At 44.6% G+C, this 17,541-nt stretch overlaps 1 protein-coding gene across 2 annotated transcripts in view; it reads right to left on the reverse strand.

Moving 5' to 3' along the window:
- RAPGEF5 (Rap guanine nucleotide exchange factor 5) overlaps positions 1-17,541 on the reverse strand; it is a 158,445-nt gene that overhangs the window by 44,923 nt on the left and 95,981 nt on the right. For both annotated transcript variants that reach the window (XM_035316607.1, XM_035316608.1), the window contains 2 exons: positions 16,675-16,778; positions 16,272-16,360 (listed from right to left, as the gene is read on the reverse strand). In XM_035316607.1, the coding sequence (XP_035172498.1) occupies positions 16,272-16,360; positions 16,675-16,778 (193 nt within the window). The remainder of the gene's footprint in view (positions 1-16,271; positions 16,361-16,674; positions 16,779-17,541) is intronic.

Here is a 17,541-nt window from a genome sequence, read left to right on the forward strand (position 1 = left end):
AATTTCTTTGTGCTTCAGCCCGGGGAAGGAGATATGAGAGGAATCTTGTTTGCCCCTGGGACCCAAATTATCATAAATATGCTAAGCAGCATGAGCTCCACAACATGTGGCACAGGAACATGTGCAATAAACATCACCATGTCTCTTCAGGGACACAGAGAACGACCAAGCCTCCACAGGCAAAAAGATCCTGGCTTCTACAGAGTTGGCAGAACTGCATACAAAGGGAATGATAGTGTTTGCATCCAAATGAGAACCACGGGATCTGGTCCAAGCCTCCACATAAGACAGCAATAACACGTACAGGACTAATGGACAGATAACTCACAGATTTATCTTCCAGCACGTCAAACAGCAATGCACTGGGTCAAATGACATGTTTGGCATATAGGGTTTCAGATGAGGTTAGGGTCTCACGTTGGCAAGTGTGGTTCTCCACCATGCAGCCTCAGGCACAGTGACCCACATCTCAACATCTTCTGCCATACGGAGGCAAAAGGTACATCGAAGGTGCCGCGTGGTTGGTGTGTGCACACATCTCCACAGAATAAAACCCCAGTGAGGATTGTCAGAGCTCTCATAGGGCAGCCATGGTTTGCCTCCCCACAGCATGAAAGGGTTCCAAAAAGTCCCAATACGTGTCATGATGGTGGTGTTAAACCATAATTTTACATTAATTTTAGGCTTGCATACATATGTCCTTAAATTATGAACCTGAAATTGCACTTTCTATACTGAGACACCCAAATCATTCCATTGAGTGGTTAACATGTAATTAAAGACAGCTTTTCTCCTTATTATTACTGACAATTATAATGGAAGACAGAGAAATAAAAAAGCCTTGTACATAGTCTGTATGTGTAGTAAGAATATCTAACAACTTAAAACTACAGAGTTTGTCAGTACAACCTTGTCCTGACAGCAGAATGAAAGAAAAAGAAAAGGTTCCCTCTTCACTGTTCAAAGATCACACAGGGGTAGGTAAGACACATGAGGACTAGATATTACTTGTACAGCTGTTTGTGAGCATTAAAATACCTGCACAGCTACTGTATTCCCTGCAGCAGCAGAACTGTGTTACTGTGCATGGACCTTGGGCTACTTACATGCATGGTTCTTCAAAGTTAGAAAGTGGGGATATTAAGCAATTACTTGATGAAATTCCAGTGGGGTGATTTTCTAAAGGTGAATACTCACTTTTTCCATTATTTCAGATTTGTTTTAGTGTTACTTAATAACTTAGTTATAAAAAAAAATACAATCAGAAAACAACTCTTAGATAAACACAAATTTGTACTCTTGTAAGACAGCTTTTTTCTATTGTATCCTTCTTTTTCAAGTCTTCTGAGACACTGTCTTTCATGCACAACCTGTAAAGCATCTAACACAAGAGATACATTATCTGTCCTGTAGAAATTTTTGTTTCCCCCTTCATCCACCCTGCCAGCTGTTCCGTGGACTTCCATGGGGTACAAAGGAGTCTCCTTGGCTGAGATGCAAACTGTACCTTCCTGAACAAGCATACTTTAATCTAATGCAGTGTTTAGGATAACAATAATGAACCTCAATAATAGATATGATATTGCATTAAACTGGGCCTCTTTTCTCATGGGCTCATTGACCATGTTTCACCACCACACAACAACTGGCAGTGACTAGCACTTGTTACCATCTCTCTTTTCTATAGCTCTTTTTGTCCAGAAGTGCCAGGATGGTTTTCACAAAACACACAAGCCTTATTTTTCCAGTGTGCAGAGAAGGGGAGGCATGCAAGGGCTCAGCAGAAGCACCAGCCATGGCAGGAGGTACTTGCCAAAGCTGAGATGACAAACCCAGGGTCTTCACTCCCGCCCTGCTTGCCAACCCTGGGTATCACACAGAGAATACCTGAACATTTGGCATCCTTCCAGTGAGCCAAAGCCACCAAATTTATCAAGTTCAGACAGTGAACCCAATGCAAAGAGCCTTTCAATTTCAAATTTCCGAACTTTTTTAAAATCAAATCAGCTAACAACAGCACAACTTCTACAACTTTACAACACATTAAATGAATTATGACTTTTTATTTCTTTATTGTTATTTAAGGGATGATCAAGTCTCACACAAATGAGCTGTCTGTACAGCTCTCTGTCAGTCTTGCCTACCTCCGTAACTTTTGAATCTGTTGACAAATTTCAACCAAATTTGGGACAGAGGCAGCACATTCTCAAAGATACTAAGTTGCTACAAATAATGAAAATAAGTCCATCTGTAGAAGAAAGAGGGAGTCAAATTATTCTCTCATTCAAGTAAAGGCTGCATGTAAGCACAGCTTTTTTTTTTCAGACATGAAACTCAGTCAGAAGAGATGCAGTCATACTGCCTCAAGCTGCTCCTGGTAGGACTGTTTCTTTGATTAAAAGATACCATCTCCAGCACTGGGACTACTAGCATCACTGAGATATTCTCCTTATTTAAAATTCTGCAAACTGTGTCCATCCCAGTTTCTCTAACAAGGTGGCCTGTTGCTGCTCTTCTCATCTCTGCTGTACCAGGCTGCTGTGACTTGCCTTAGTGCAGCCTGGAAATTCCCAGGGCAGAACACTCACTTTATGCTTGCATAGCAACAGCCACAGACAATGAATGCCCATATATATGTAAAATGACAATTCAATATGTTCCTGCATTTGTTTCTGCAAATAGCTGTGGTTGTGTTTTGCTTTGTTTCTTCCCCCCCCCCCCCCCCTCATTAAACTGCTTTACTTATTCAGTTGGTTATCAAGGCCAATTATAAAAATCCATTTTTTTTTCCACTAAGAAGCAATATCCTTTCCATATCATTCCTAGTTATTCTACAGAAAATCACCAATTACATGATGTCTGTCTCCTTAAACAGACTGCAAACACTTGTCCACGGGCACAAACTGGTAGCCCATAGCTTCTTTCAGCTTCTATGGCAGTGAGCACGTGTTTATTATTATTGAAAGTCCCTGCAGGAGAAGGTAGCAAGGCATCTTAAAGGAAGACTCTGAGGATTACATACATTTCTTCAACTAGCTAAATACCTCATATAGAATAACATACATTTAAAAGCAGATTTCCAAATCATTTTTCAGAAACACATCGGCAGTTACAGTAAATATACAGGAGTTGAAGTCAATTCTATTAGGAGCTGCTGTTTCAAAGACACAGCAGTCCACATCCCAGAAGGACAATGAAGTACAATATGCAAGCTCATTTAATCGCTGTATCCAATTACATGGAGGAATAAATCATCACGCACATAACTATGTCTGAATTTTAAAAAGTAAATAAATCATGAGTAGTCAAACCAAAAGCTGTGAATCTCTGGATTCACAGATTAGCAGGGTAAGCGGTGCATTTACTTCCCATTTGAAATAAGAACATCCAAAAACCATTAGCATCACCTAATTATTTTAAGATAAATAAGAAGCTGCCCTTTTTCTGTTCAGTTCGGGTTTTGAATACGTAGACTGCCTTTCTCTGCAGTTAATTACACAAAGTGGGGGTTTTCTAAGCAATGCTCTTCACTGCCTTGACATTGGTAGAAAAATTTCAAAATGTTCTTTTCTTCAAAACCCAGATGACCTGCTGATCTGTTACCATAAGTACGACAGTTGCCTCTCTACCAAATGTTAGCCCTAGATTAAATAACTTTATGGCTTTCTAAGTTACCAGGTTTGGTTTTATTTCAGTAACTGTAAGCATTTCCCATTGAAAGTGACAATACCATTACAGCACACAGACAACAGGCTTATTTTCCACTATCTCCATTCTCAGATCCCAGAAGTCCACAAGCCAAATCCTGACAAACATTGACCTCAACTGAGCTTGTACATGGTCTAATGACAGACCTCCCCAGCCTCTCTGCCCTGATTGATGCCTGGGACTCCCCTTCTTCTGGAGGACTTCAGAGAAGGAGCAGGCACTCCTGCTAATCCTACAAATAATGGGGTTTGGGAAACTGCTCTGGCCCTTTGCTGTTAAGTTCTACATGACAGTAGTTCTTAGGAGGCACTGAATTCTCTCCATTTGTCAATAAAACCCAGTACAGCAGTTTCCTCCAAAGCTGATGGAATTTTCATGTCTTTCAGATGGTTTTAGAAAACTGTTATTGAATATTTATCGCTCTGTGTAATCAAGTACATAGCTCTAACTTCCTGTACTACATCTTACTAACCTGGATTCCCTGAACAGATTTCCAGTCCTTTAAACTGAGATGTTATATCAAATGCCCTATGGCCCATCCACGTATCAAAACCCTCAACTGAATATGAAGATCAGACTCATTAACACTAACAGAATCTGCAGGCAGACATCAAAGAAAAGAAAAAAAAAAAAGGAAGAAAAAAAAAAAAAAAGAGAGAAAAAACACCATTCAAAATATTTACAGAAGCTCCATAAGCAACCCATGAGATGTGCTGAAACTTTCACCTAGGGAGACAGCCTGCTAGACTGAAGACAGTAGGAAAATTTGCCTTAAGCCAGCAAAACCATACTGATCTCAGGAAAATGCTTTTGTGGTACTTTGCAAGAAAAGAGAAATATTTGGAATTACTGAAGGCATTGGGAACACATGGGGAGAGGCCATTCTTCTGATAGTGCAGGCCCTCCCATCCAGCAGGCCTGGGCAGGCAACATGGTCACCACAGAGCCAGGGAGAGCCTGGAGCACGAGCTGCTGCTACACAAGGAGGCCACAGGCAAAGTGTCTTTTTCTCCTTAACCCTCCTGGGACTGATGACCCACACCCCAAAAATACCCTCCATGTATGTGCTTGGGGGCTTCTGCCCATGCCCATGCCAAGCTTCAGGTGGCCAAAGGTCAGGGGGACCACAGGGCAGGGAGGGCAGGGAGGACAGTGAGGGGCCTGCAGCATAGCACATAGCGGGATAGAAATGAGATGGAGGGAACAGAGTACACAGGGATAAAATGCAGTCACCTGGAGGGGCTAAATGCTTTCATTTGCCCGTTATTTGTGGTTTCCGTGCTTTAGGGCACGCAAAACATTGCTGCATGCTCACTGCTGCTTTGAGGACTTGAAGGAAAAACCCGTGACAAGAGGATCTTACAAATACTATTTGTTTGTGGCTGTTTTCTGCTGTTGTTTGTTTGCTGCTTCCAGCTTGTGGCTGTGCATCCCGTATGCTGTACTAACAGTAACAACAAACAAAATCGCACAGACAAGGCTCACTTTGGGGTGGGGAATGAAACCCAACAAAGGCTTCATTATTGTATTGATGCTGGGGCTCTGAAGTCATGACTGGGAAAGAACAAAACCGGTATCTGGATTTCTGTTTGTAGCTGCAGCAGTTCCTAGCGATATGCTGTAAGCTCCAAATCCTGAGAAATGAGGGTGGGGGGAGGTTAAAGAAAAGCAGGTTGTTGAATTGGTAGGGCCTGGTGGGCAGGAGGAAGAGGGATAACAGCATGCGGGGATGCAAGGTGCAGAAAAAAGGAAAGAAATTGAAAAGCAATAGAAGGTGAGGCATAACGGCCTCCAGCAGTCCTGGGTTAGGCAGCATGATTTCTCCATGATTACATCCCTAATTCTGGCAATTTATATCTCCATCAAAACTCAAGCTCAAGCAAAGGAATAAAATCACAATTCATCCCAACTGTTGTCACAAGACAGTATAAGTTTTATATTATAGCTTCAATCAAAATTAGATTCATCAATGCTGCCATTTTATTTGCATTGATCTATTTTTTTCCCATCCTCCCAGCCCCCAGTTTCTTTCCCCTCAGTGCCCTTGAAAACAAGCCATCACATTTTTACTTCAGAGACAGAGTACTGATTTTGTGTTGGAAACATCTCACAAGCATTTCTAACTGAGACAAGGTCATCTCATGATCTCAGTCTGACTCAGGAGATGCTATGTGAGCTACTGCCATAGCTACAACTCGCATAGGTATTTTTCACCTTGTCTGAGAGATGGGAATACCAATTTACTTTATTGCAGTAACTGATGCTATTCTGAAAACCTTTCTGCCAGAAGCAGCTATAGTCCATGAGTGCAACTGACACATCATGAGAAACCTTTGGCTGCCAAAGTAGTGTAATTCTACTCCAATTTCAACCTGTGAAAGGATCAAAATTGTCTTAAAAAAAAAAAAAAAAAAAAAAAACTGTCTTCAATGCCAACCACACAGACTCCCTTAAAAGGTGCTACATATGCCAGCAGATACTAAACCAGATCAAGCCTTCTGAAATAGCTGTAGCAACTTAAAGCCTGCATTTGCATTGTGCATCAACTGAAACTTGTAAGCTTGTAAAGTTTCTGAATTTATGCAAAGTGCCTTCTGTTCCATTATTTCCTGTTTAGACAGGCACCTCAGCTTTCACTAAACTATTCCCATTACAACCATCTATTCCTACATCCAAAGCTGATCTTCTGGCTTGCCCGTTAAAATAAAAAACAATGGCAAGATAACATAAACCAGATCAGAATACCAGCCAACCACATCCAGCGTGGAGCCAATATGGCTGCAAGTAGGTGTTGTCACAGCTGCTCTTTCCCCTTTTTTTTAACTCAGTCATGGTAGAGAGAGCTCCAGCCAGAGCTATCACAAGGCACGGGTGAGCTCCATCACACTTCATAATGCAGGGCATGTTGCAAAGGAAATAGGAAGAGCAAGGACAGAACTTTGTGGAGGACGAAATAGAGAAGCAACAGCAGTCAGAATCAGGACATCGCAGCCACCACTATGGAGCTGCATTACTTGGGGTGAAAACCTACTTTTCTAGCACTAGCATGCCTATCCCACAGACAAGAATTCTCATGCAATAGTGTTTATTCAACTATACAAGAAGCACAGGCATTTGCTGCTTTAATCCAGCTCGGGGGAAGCACTTATTAAGGGAGTTCTCAAGAGCCCACAGAAAACCTCATCAGGCACTACACATACGGAAATAACCAGAAATCTGTTCCAATTAATGGTTCACAAATAGGTCCTGGGTCATGGCTTTTTGTTTCTAATTTTCCTGGGTGTCCTCTGAGCACAGGGATTTACAGAAAATTCTAAAGTGAGAGGTTGGAAGAACAACCACATCAGCACACTGTACAACAAAGTATCACCGAATGGTAATAACAGAGGGTATGATAGGTAGCTTAGTAAAGTAATGATAATTGTAGTTTGGCTATCGTCCAAAACAGTCCTGGTCCTGCTCATGAAAAGACCAAGGCTGCTACTTCCATAATACCGTGAAACTGTTTGAACTGAGGATATGTTAAGGAGGATTGCGGGGGAAGGAGGAATTAAAAGCATGAGAGTAAATTTAGTTCACAAGGGGAAAAAAAGCAGCTTTGAAGAACAGATTTCTTTCAGCTTTTTCACACACAACCTCAAAGCACAGGTCTTCAGTCTGCCAGTGAATCCATCCTTCCACCCTGTAGGCGGGGAATGAACACGCTCTTTATATTCCTCAGAAAATGTTAATCTCACAAAAAAATCATTGTGTTGTAGTGACACTGAGCACTGGAAACACTGGAATTCAAAGCCTGAAGACAGTGCATGAACTGTATTCTTGGACTCAAAGATTAAGCAAGCATTTCAAGATTTTATGTTTTCAGCATTCCTACAAGAAAACTCCCCCATCTATGTAGTCATCTTCCCCAAAAAAATCATTCAGAGAACCGTATCCAAGATTTACAACTTTACACAGAGGCAGATCTCAGGAAGGAGGGCTTTGCTCTGTTCCGCAGACAAGCTTTCTACTTAGCAGCCATCACAGAAAGTGCTAATAGCACAACAGGAGTCATTAATGTACGAACACCCCTACTTATGTCAGCAGGCAGTGAATCGCTGTGATGTGGAAGAGGAACGCACAAAGAGAGCACTGAAAATATCCAGCTTTCAGCAGTCTGCAGCAGTGAGAGGCTGCAGATCAGAGTTTGAGAATGAAAAGCCTGAGGAAGGAAGGAAGGAAAGGAGGACAACACTAAGCAGCGAGGATGCGTAAATACTGAGGGAAGATGCGGGACCTGTGGTGAAGGGCACCGTGGCTGGGGTTCCCAAAGGACTGCACGGTCGGTGGCTCCTGTTGAAGGAACAGGATGTGCAAATACAACACAAGAAGCAGCAATGCTGATATTTTGGTTTTGCCTTTCCAGTTCCTACTCTCACTGTTAAACAACCTGTCAACCCACACAAAATCTGCTGCTGCTCCTTAAAGGGTCAGTAATACTTCTTTTATTTCAGACTTAAAGAAACACTTCACTCGTCCACCACCCCCAACAAATTGGTGGCTGCAATATGAGACATTCCCTTATTAATCATGTCTCACTTCTTCTCTAGTGGAAATAGTAGCTTCGAGATAACTGAATATTGTTTTAGAATTAGTCAACTTCATGAGCCACGTTCTGGGAAAACCTGAAGACAGGGCTGTATGCAGGGGCTGAGGAAGTCATGTCAGCTTCACTGTAGGGATTGTCCTCTCCCTTCATTGGTGGTTTAGATCCACTGCTGCAGGGGAACTGAGCCCAAATAGACAGGAAACTAGTAAGAGTTAGCACAGTTTAGACTCATCTCACCATTTGGCTGCATCTTTGCATCAAATCCACATCAGTGTTGACCTTCTTTATCATTATCCGCCTTTCCAAGAAAATTCCCTGAACTAGTGCCTGAGTGCAAACAAACAAAACAACCTTTTTCAGGCTCTGCATCCTCACTTCCCAGAAATAACTGCATGAACTCCTACCAGGAGACGGTATCTTTGACACATTCCCCTTGCTGGCATTTCCTATTAGCCTAGGCACCACAGCGTGTGACATGCTGTCTGTAGCGAATCCCAGACACGACACTCCTTCTACAGGCTGATTCAGCTCACTAATGTGACAGAAAAGAACCCCAGCAAAGGGAAAAAAGATAGCTTCCTATGACAATACATCTACTTGGCCCAAGGTCAAACCAAGTATATCAGAGGAGAACGGGCTACATGACAGTGATCAGGTGGACCAACAGAGGATGTCATGTCTCCCCATCTGAGCAGAAGCCAGTGCCTTGATCCCAGCCAAGGGCTTCTGCTTCCCTGGTCCCAGCTCCAGGCACCAATGGACTATTCAGCACACTCACACAGCAGAAAACTGCTCACCCTCTGCTGCCAGCTGAGCTGGTACCTTGTTCAGTTGTCCCTACTGCAGGAACCAGTGTCCTATAATATATATAACCTTAGATTCTGATTTACTTGCAAACTGCAATGTGCTGCTTGTGATGCACTGGGTCAGATCAAGAATGCCCAAAAAACAGAAACAGGTTTCAGACAGGGGCCAATAGAGGATGTCCAGAGGGAGAAAAATACAACAACAAAATACAGAAAAAATGACAAATACCAAGTTGTCTTTCTCTCTCCGTTACACCCTCCAAACTTCCAACAACTGGCAGTGTAGACTTCCCAAATAGAAGTTATATTCACTGTGCAGTTTTGGATTTGTTGCTATGACTATGCCTTATTTGTTTTCAAACCCTTTCAAACCTTGGTTTCCACATAATACTCATAACAATGAGTTTCAATGTTTAGTTGTGCATCATATTAAAGAACAAACAAAACAAAAAACCAACCACCACCACCAAGTTCCTTACTAGTTATAAAACCAAAAATTTCACTGTATTACAAAACACTTCCTACATATAAGAAGCAATGAATAATCTTTCTATATTCACCTTCCCCACAGAACCCATGGTGATCTTATAGACTGCACCATACCCCCTCCTTTACAGATACTGCTTTCCTATGCTGAAGAGCCCTAGACTATTTAGTCTCAGATACATTTAATCTATACTTCTACTCACCCTTGCTGCCCTTTCATGCTTTTTCTAGCTCATTTACAACCTTTCTGAGCCATGGGAGAAGAAGGAACCATATTATAACCACAGAGTTATACAATAGTGTAACTATGGTTCTTGCTGGTCTTTCCTAATTGCCCCAAATATCATTTTCCTTTTTCATCAATGCTGAACAAAATTTTCCAAGAACTATCCACACTGTCTCTAAAGACCTATTTTCTGCATGGTACTTGCTATTTCAGCACCTCTGCTGAATATGTATAATAAGGATTTCCTTTTCTCCACATTAGAGAATTCATTACTTTGCATTTATCAAACTTGAATCTCATCTGCAATTTCATCACCCAGTTGTGCAGACTTCTACTCCTTTTATCTTTCTTCAGCCACAGGGCTGGTTTGAGTGGGCCCACTCCCAACTCGTATTCCCAGTGCCACATTGCCCAATTCTTATTACTTTCATGAGGTTATTTTTGAGTTAGATCTGCCTCCTGATCTAACCTACCTTGCAGAGATAGCCCAGCAAAGCTTTTCAGTACGATAGTAGGATGTGACTGCTCAAACAGGCAGTCAGAGGCAGGGATAATATGGAATACAAGAACATAGCCTTGCATGTCCACCAAAGATGAAGCCATGGCTTCATTTATTATGAGATCTTTAATCAGTTAACATTATCAGTACATTTGGTTACCTCAGTTTTCATCCCACTCAGCAGCAGCAACTTCTGTCCATTTTGATCACTGACAAGTTACTCTTACCTTTCCTTTCCCTCAGCACCATAATCCTGTATGCATTTCTTCCTTCTGCTTTTAAGGGGAAGGCTACCCAATTTCCCAGCACCAAGCCATAATCTGAGGCTGCAGTTCTGCAGGTAATTTCAACTCCAGTAGATAAGTACAGCTGCTAGAGGGACCAGTCCTTCCCTCCTGCTGTCCTCACCTCTTTCCCACTCCGTACAACCCTCTCCCTTGTGGCAGGGACAAAGCTTGTGCCACTGACAGATTTGGTGGATCAGGAAACTGATCAGTCTTAAAACCAGTAATTTAATATTTCCTGGGTTGGTGTCAGCCAGGATCAGATCCCTGCTCAGGCCCACTACAGAATAAAACATCAGGCTGGACCAGCACAGCAGAGGGATCGGTGCGGCGGCAGGAACGAGTGGCTGCGGAAGGCTGAGCCTGTAGCATCAATTTATGCTGGAATAATGGATTGGTAAAAATGACAACCTTATTGCTTAGATGCTCCACAAATAGAACCATTTCTTTTAATTGGCATCACATTTCCCACCTTCCTCTGCCACTGAAGCTGATTTATATGATAGATTACACGGCACTGTTAGGAGTTCAGCAATTTCATATCTGAGTTCCTTTAGAAGTCTTTGGGGAGTAACATCTGATCCCAGTGATTTGTAACTATTCACTTTATTGATTTATTCTAAACCTACTTCTACTGACACTTCAATTTGAGACAGCTTAGACTCATTGTGCATGAAGAAATGGTCCTGCCCGGAAACCTCCCCGAGTTCCCTCGCACTGAGCACCGAGATAAACAATTGCTTCAGCTTTCTGCTCATGTCACACTGACGTTGCTCTGTGCTCATTAACTCTGCTAAAATCCTGTTCCTCAATATGGGCATGGCAGTAATATGCAGTTAGTCACCTCAGTTCACCCACTTTTCCCAAGACTTTGGGGAAAAGTTTACAAAGTCAGTCAGAATGATGACAAACAGCATTTCAGTACAAATGACTAGCGAGAGGTAGGGCCAGCAGAATTCTATTCTCTCCATCCTAAAAGCTGGAAAATAGGATCACAAACTGTTAGGCAAATATTTACTCTCCTTGACGTTCATCCCCTTGCATCAGATATATGCCTGTTGATTTTGTGGCAGTCACAGGAGTACACTTTACGACACCTTTTACTCATCAGGAACAAGGCACAGTGAGCAAGAACATTCTTTACAACAAAGAAACAACAAGCAATCAGATTTTTTTTTTCTAGGCTTATTAAATAAAAGACAGTACCTGAGAGAGGCAGCACTGTAACCCTTTTTGGCAACACCATTTAGCAGCTCTCTGACTACATCTGCTTGTACAAGACAGTACCATTCTCCTAAAAAGTCACATACAGTTCCTCAGAGGGTGCCTTACCCAACATCAAAGCACTGAATTTGGTCCAAGTGTAGAAACAATGAATTAAACAAAGGTAACCCTTATTTAGATAGCACTTCCAATACAAATAGGCATGGTCTGAGAACATCTCCTTCATGTTAGGTTATTATCCAAAAACTACAAATGCTTCTGTGTGTGAGGGGAGAGTTCCCACTAATCCCAGGACCATCTACAGCCCCAAATAAAATGGCACAGTGTGGTACAAAAGTCATTGCACCTTTCCTCTCCTATTCTGAAGACATTCAGATTACACCATTCCATACCTATTTTAGCTAGGTCATGAGGATTCAGCCTCTTTTTCTGTCCCATTAACCCTTATCCAGAATTTCATCACCTGCCATCCTAATTTCTGCAATAGCCTGTCTGGCAAGAGTATCATGCCTCTCCTCTCACCACAGTCCCTTTCACTGAGTCCATTAAAAAGGTCCATCAGTTAAAATGGACACCATCACATGTTGTTCCAGTCACACCATTCCTCTTTTACTTTCTTTCTATAGGCCTCCCACTGCTTCTTGCCCTCAAAGACCTTCACTAATCTGTCTCTTCTCCCTACTCACTCCCCAGAAATGAATCCCACAGTAGGGAGTTAAAAGGAAGTCATTTGACGTGATGAGGGGAGATGATGTTCTGTTTCAGCAATGTTCAGCTTAAGTTGCTTGAGAGAAATGGTCCAGTGGATGGAGGGAAATGGCCTGTGGGATGCAGGCAGGCCTAGGGAAGTACCAATGGATGTGATGAGCACTGGGTCATTCCAGAGGCCATCAAACATTGAACACTGTCACTCCAAGGCAAGATGGTACATTTGAATAGCAACCAGCCAGAGGATACTCAAAGACTAGACGAGATAATATCCAGGGAAGGAAATGATGCTCACGTCCAGGAAACAAAAGCTTTTGCAGAAAAAGACAACAATTTTTAAAGAAGTGTTGTAGTTATCAGGAAGGGATTAGAGATCCTGAGATGCTAAAATTTGGCCTCTCAGAGATTACTTGTTCAAATCCTCATCAATGATGAGGATTAGCCAGGAGGTATGCCTAGCATTTTCCGCCTGGATACTGACATATACGAAGGGCCTCACTGTTCAACTCTTAAAGCTTCAAACTGCCCTCTAAACTATGCACTCAGCAGACACCCCCAGTGATCCCAACAATCAGAAATGATTCAAAAAAAGTTGTTAGTTACAGAAACGGAAAAATTTTCAGCTGTCTCACAGCAGGAAACAAAAAGAACAGCTTTCTAGGGGGTACATGACAGGTTATAGCAACTAAACGAGATTAAATCTTTCTCCCTTTGAGATGGAAGACTCTAGGTTTGTTGTGGCATCATCTCAAACTACAAGTCCCAGTTTAAGATGATGCCAGGGAAACTCACATATAAGCCTAATATAAACATCACCAAAAACCCCTGTCATTAACCAGTTACTAGGTACAAAAGCTTGAAGAGTCTTGCAAACCTCATGTTTTCAAGACATCCTTGCCTGCAGAAGTCATCCGAGCTACAGGCTAGTCTGGGTGTGCACAATGCAATGTCCCCTTTAGCATCCTTAGTTGCTGTAACAGTGTTCAATCTCTTCAGGCTGGGTGAGGGAAGCTGCCCCCAACTCTATATTTTGGCAGCTCTTGCAAAAGAGGAATGTTTAAGGTATCTTACTACAGATTTAGTGGCAGCTGAAGAGAGCCTTGAGGCCTGGGCTGGCCCACAGTTAAATTTATTCCAGACCAGCCCCAAAGCCCCCCTTTAATCTCCCAGAAAAAAAAAAGAAAAAAAATAATAATAATAATAAAAAAAAAAAAACAGCTACCTGCTGACTTGGCCTAGGAAATGGAGGGTGGCTGGAAGCAATACACAGAGCATCATTCAGCCATGTCAGTGCTTACAAAAAGCGGTGCTCTGTGACCATGCTAGCCCCAGGGGACAGCGGATATTTGCTGTTATGACCACTGAGAGCTGCTCTTATCATTTGCTATACAAAAGGTGGGAATGAAAACATGCAGAGCACTCCTCCCTAGGAATCAGTGCAAAGGGTCAAACAGAACAACAGCCCCATATGCACGAGCATATGTGACAAATGCTCTTTCCCATATTCCATACAGCACAAATAAGCAAACCCGTCTGGGGGCTGCAGGGAAAACAGGAGGCCAAAGAAGTCATCCTGCAACTGGCAAACCAACAGCAGGAGCAGCAGCTGGGTACAACAACATCATCCTTTTATGTTCCACAAAGCCATGCCTGTAAAGACATAAACTTACAGGACCCCGAAACTCAACCATCCTCTGAGATGGGCCTGCCTGGAACTACAAAAATTACCTACAAAGACAGCGAATCCAAGCAGATAAACAGCAGAAGGATGCCTTCAGGTGCGAAGACGTACATGTGCTCACTATACAGCCAATATCCCATACCTCTTTACATCAGCTGCTACACAGTCTGCAAAACAGACCGATCAAAACCATCACAGAGGCACCCACCTCACAAACACTGGGAAACAACTCCTGAAGGGTTTTATTTTTAAGTTGTATATTACCAGATTAATAAAATCAGACAAAAAAAAAAAAAAAAAAAAAAAAATGAACTACAAAAGGAAGTCGAGGGCCACCAGGCAAGGTTTACCACACCTCGTTATGATGGCAAAAAAATAATAACAATAATAATAATAAATGAAACCACAACTACTTTGTTTATTCCCTGGGATCCAGCTAATCCTGGACACAGCAGAGCTAATTGCGTATTTCTCAAAGTAAATGTGATAAGGCAAGAAGAGGGGAGGAGAAGCCAATCCGCCTCTAAATACACTGCCATCTGCTAACAACCAGTCAAGTAGTGGCTTTAGCATTTGTTTGGAGGGCACTTTACCAGCCTCTCTCCCTAACAATAAGAACAGGTTTATGAACTGCCTCCCGGTGATGGGAGGGAGAGAGAGCAAAGAGGTGAAAAAAAGAAAAGGTAGTAAACGTGAGGATATGTTCAGTACCTAATGCTTTACGTAAGGAGTGCTTTGTATTTAAAACCCCTGAAATATAATGCAGAACACTAATGAAAATCTCATTGTTTTCCGGCAAGATTATGAGCTTACAAAAGAAGCTGAAGCAGTCCGTAAGGGCGGGTCGCTGATGTCCGTCAATGTGCAGGTGATAAACATTCATGGGGGAACTTATTCAGCATCCAACATTTGACCTTAAGGGGTCAACGAAAGACCCTCACTGCGCTGCCAGGAGCTGACTCAAGTAAATCACAGAGCTAGACTGACCGCATCTCTGGAAGCGAAACAATCAGAGCCTCTCTCTGCGCTAAATATTAATGTCTAGGCAGACAAAAGCAGCACTAGGAATATCATAATAGTATCACCACCAGACACTCCATATATTTCTTCGGGGCATCCATTCATCTCCGCCAGGAATATGCCTATTGTCCCACATTAAACTAATGGCTTGTTCTGAGGACCCAGTCCTGACGTTCCTCTGGGAATCACAGATGTTATTTATATTTTCAGTCACTTAAAAGGATTAAAGTGTGTTTATTCTCGGTAATCGCATTTGTAGAGGGAGAGATATACAGGCATCAGGAGTATGCATTTTAACCCTGTTGGGAATGGCCAAACGCCGGGCTCTATTTCCAGCCAGCTCTTCCTTGGCTTTTCAGAATTTGGGATCTCTGCAAGTCTCACCAGCCTGGTGATTTTGGGTTGGGACCTCTGCAAGTGTCACCAGCCCAGCCACTTTCGTTCAAACTAGCTAGGAACTGCACATTGCAGGCACTCCTGACAAACTGCCACAGCAGCTCTGGTGACAGCAAGCTGTGCGTATAGCCAAGAGATCCAGCTGAAAATTAAACTGCATGTCAAGTAGCCCGATCAATATAATAATTGCTCCAGGCTGGAACAAATTACAGGCTCTGGCTGAAGACACCCGAGTAGAGCATCAGGCTGCACACACCACACACGCTGTTATCCTGGCTTATGAGAAAATTTAGAAGCCGCCTGTATGAAATAGAAAACATGCCGAAGCACTCGGGGGGAGCACAGCGAGGCTGCAGCGCTCACCCAGTGGTCCGAGGGATGCTTTAGGGCTCGGGGCACAGCTTGTGCGGTTACAGCCGCGTCCAACGAGAAACGCACAAGCCGCCTGCTGCTGAGCTACGCCTCCCGGTGACCGCAGGCTCCCGTTGCCCTCTCTTTGCTCCGCCAGTTTGCACAGCGGGTGCCTAAAAGGCTGCAGCCGGCTTCCAGCCGGGGTACCCGGGGCCGCCCCCCGTCCGTTCCCCCCCGTTCCCGTCCCGGGAGCTCTTCCCAGGGCCGTGGGTCCCGTCGGGGCTCGCTCCTTACCGGTGTCTTTGTCCTGCGCCGCTTCCAGGTGCAGGTCGCTCAGGAGATGCTCCAAAATCTTCTCCGGCGTCCCCGCCACCACCACGTACCTGTCGGAAAGCAGAGAGTCCCCGGAGTCATCCTCTGTGGAGGACTGCGAGCGGCTGCTCCACTCGTCCTCCTCGTCCTCCTCGTCGATGTACTTGAAGTAGGGCACGTCGAAGGTGGGCAGCGGCCGCTCCCCCGCCAGCGCCTCGGGCACCCGCGCCCTGCCGCTGCCCATGGCCCCGCACGGCCCCGCACGGCCCCGCAGCGCCCCGGGCCGGGGGCCGCCGCCGCCTGGGAGCGGAGCGGAGCCCGGCTCAGCCCGGCCCGGCCCGGCCCGGCACAGCGCTCCCGGAGCCCGGCTCAGCCCCGTCCTTACCTCCCGCGCCGCTCGGGGGCCGGGCTGCGTGACCACACCTTCCGCAGCACCAGCGCCGCGCCGGCCTCCTCCCGAGCCCGCTCGCCGCCGCCTCCATCCTCCGCCTGCCGTGACACAGAGAGAGAAAAGGCGGGGGGGGGAGAGAGGGGAGAGAGAAAAGGAGAGAGGGAAAAAAAAAAAAAAAAAGGAAAGGAAAGGTGGCGGTCAGCGCCCGCCCGAGGGGCTCGGCCCCTATGGCAGGATGGGGTTAACGGGGGAGTCCCTTTGGGGCAGCCCTGCGCTGGTTCCCGGGGGAACGTGGGGTTTCTGTGCCCCCAAGATGGGGTAAATTGAATTTTTCGGCGGCTAAATGCAGCGGGGGACAGGAGCCCGAGGGCTGCCCGGAGCTCCGGTGCCGGCTGTGTTGCGTTGTGCACTGCTTCCCTCCCACCCTGAAACAATGGCAATAAAAGCAGCGGGGCAGGCACGCAACAAAAGCCCCTCTCCAAACGCTTCGTTGGCAGCCCTTCCTCCTCCTTTTAGGGCAACTTTTTAACTCGGGGACCAGCCTCCCAGCAGCAGGTCCCGCTGAGGAGCGACTGAGGACTGGCCCCTTCTGCCCCTAGCACCCAAAGGTGGCTGGCCCTGCCCAGCAGGAGGCTGCTGCTGCGTGTGTCAAGTGTACCGTATCTAGCAGTGACGAAGACTGCGAGTAACCTAAAATTTGCTGAGGAACACATCTTGGCAGCACAAGAGAGAGAAACTCCTTTACAGTCCTCCCCTTTCTATTATTTTATTTCTGAGACCCGGTTAGTCTGACTGCCACCTCTGGTTGTCAGTGGGTGCAGGCATGTCCAAAGATGCAGCCCCTGCCCTGAAGAAGTTTTC

This window comes from Oxyura jamaicensis, chromosome 2 (assembly GCF_011077185.1).
Source record: "Oxyura jamaicensis isolate SHBP4307 breed ruddy duck chromosome 2, BPBGC_Ojam_1.0, whole genome shotgun sequence".
In the NCBI taxonomy this organism is placed as follows: Eukaryota; Metazoa; Chordata; class Aves; order Anseriformes; family Anatidae; genus Oxyura; species Oxyura jamaicensis.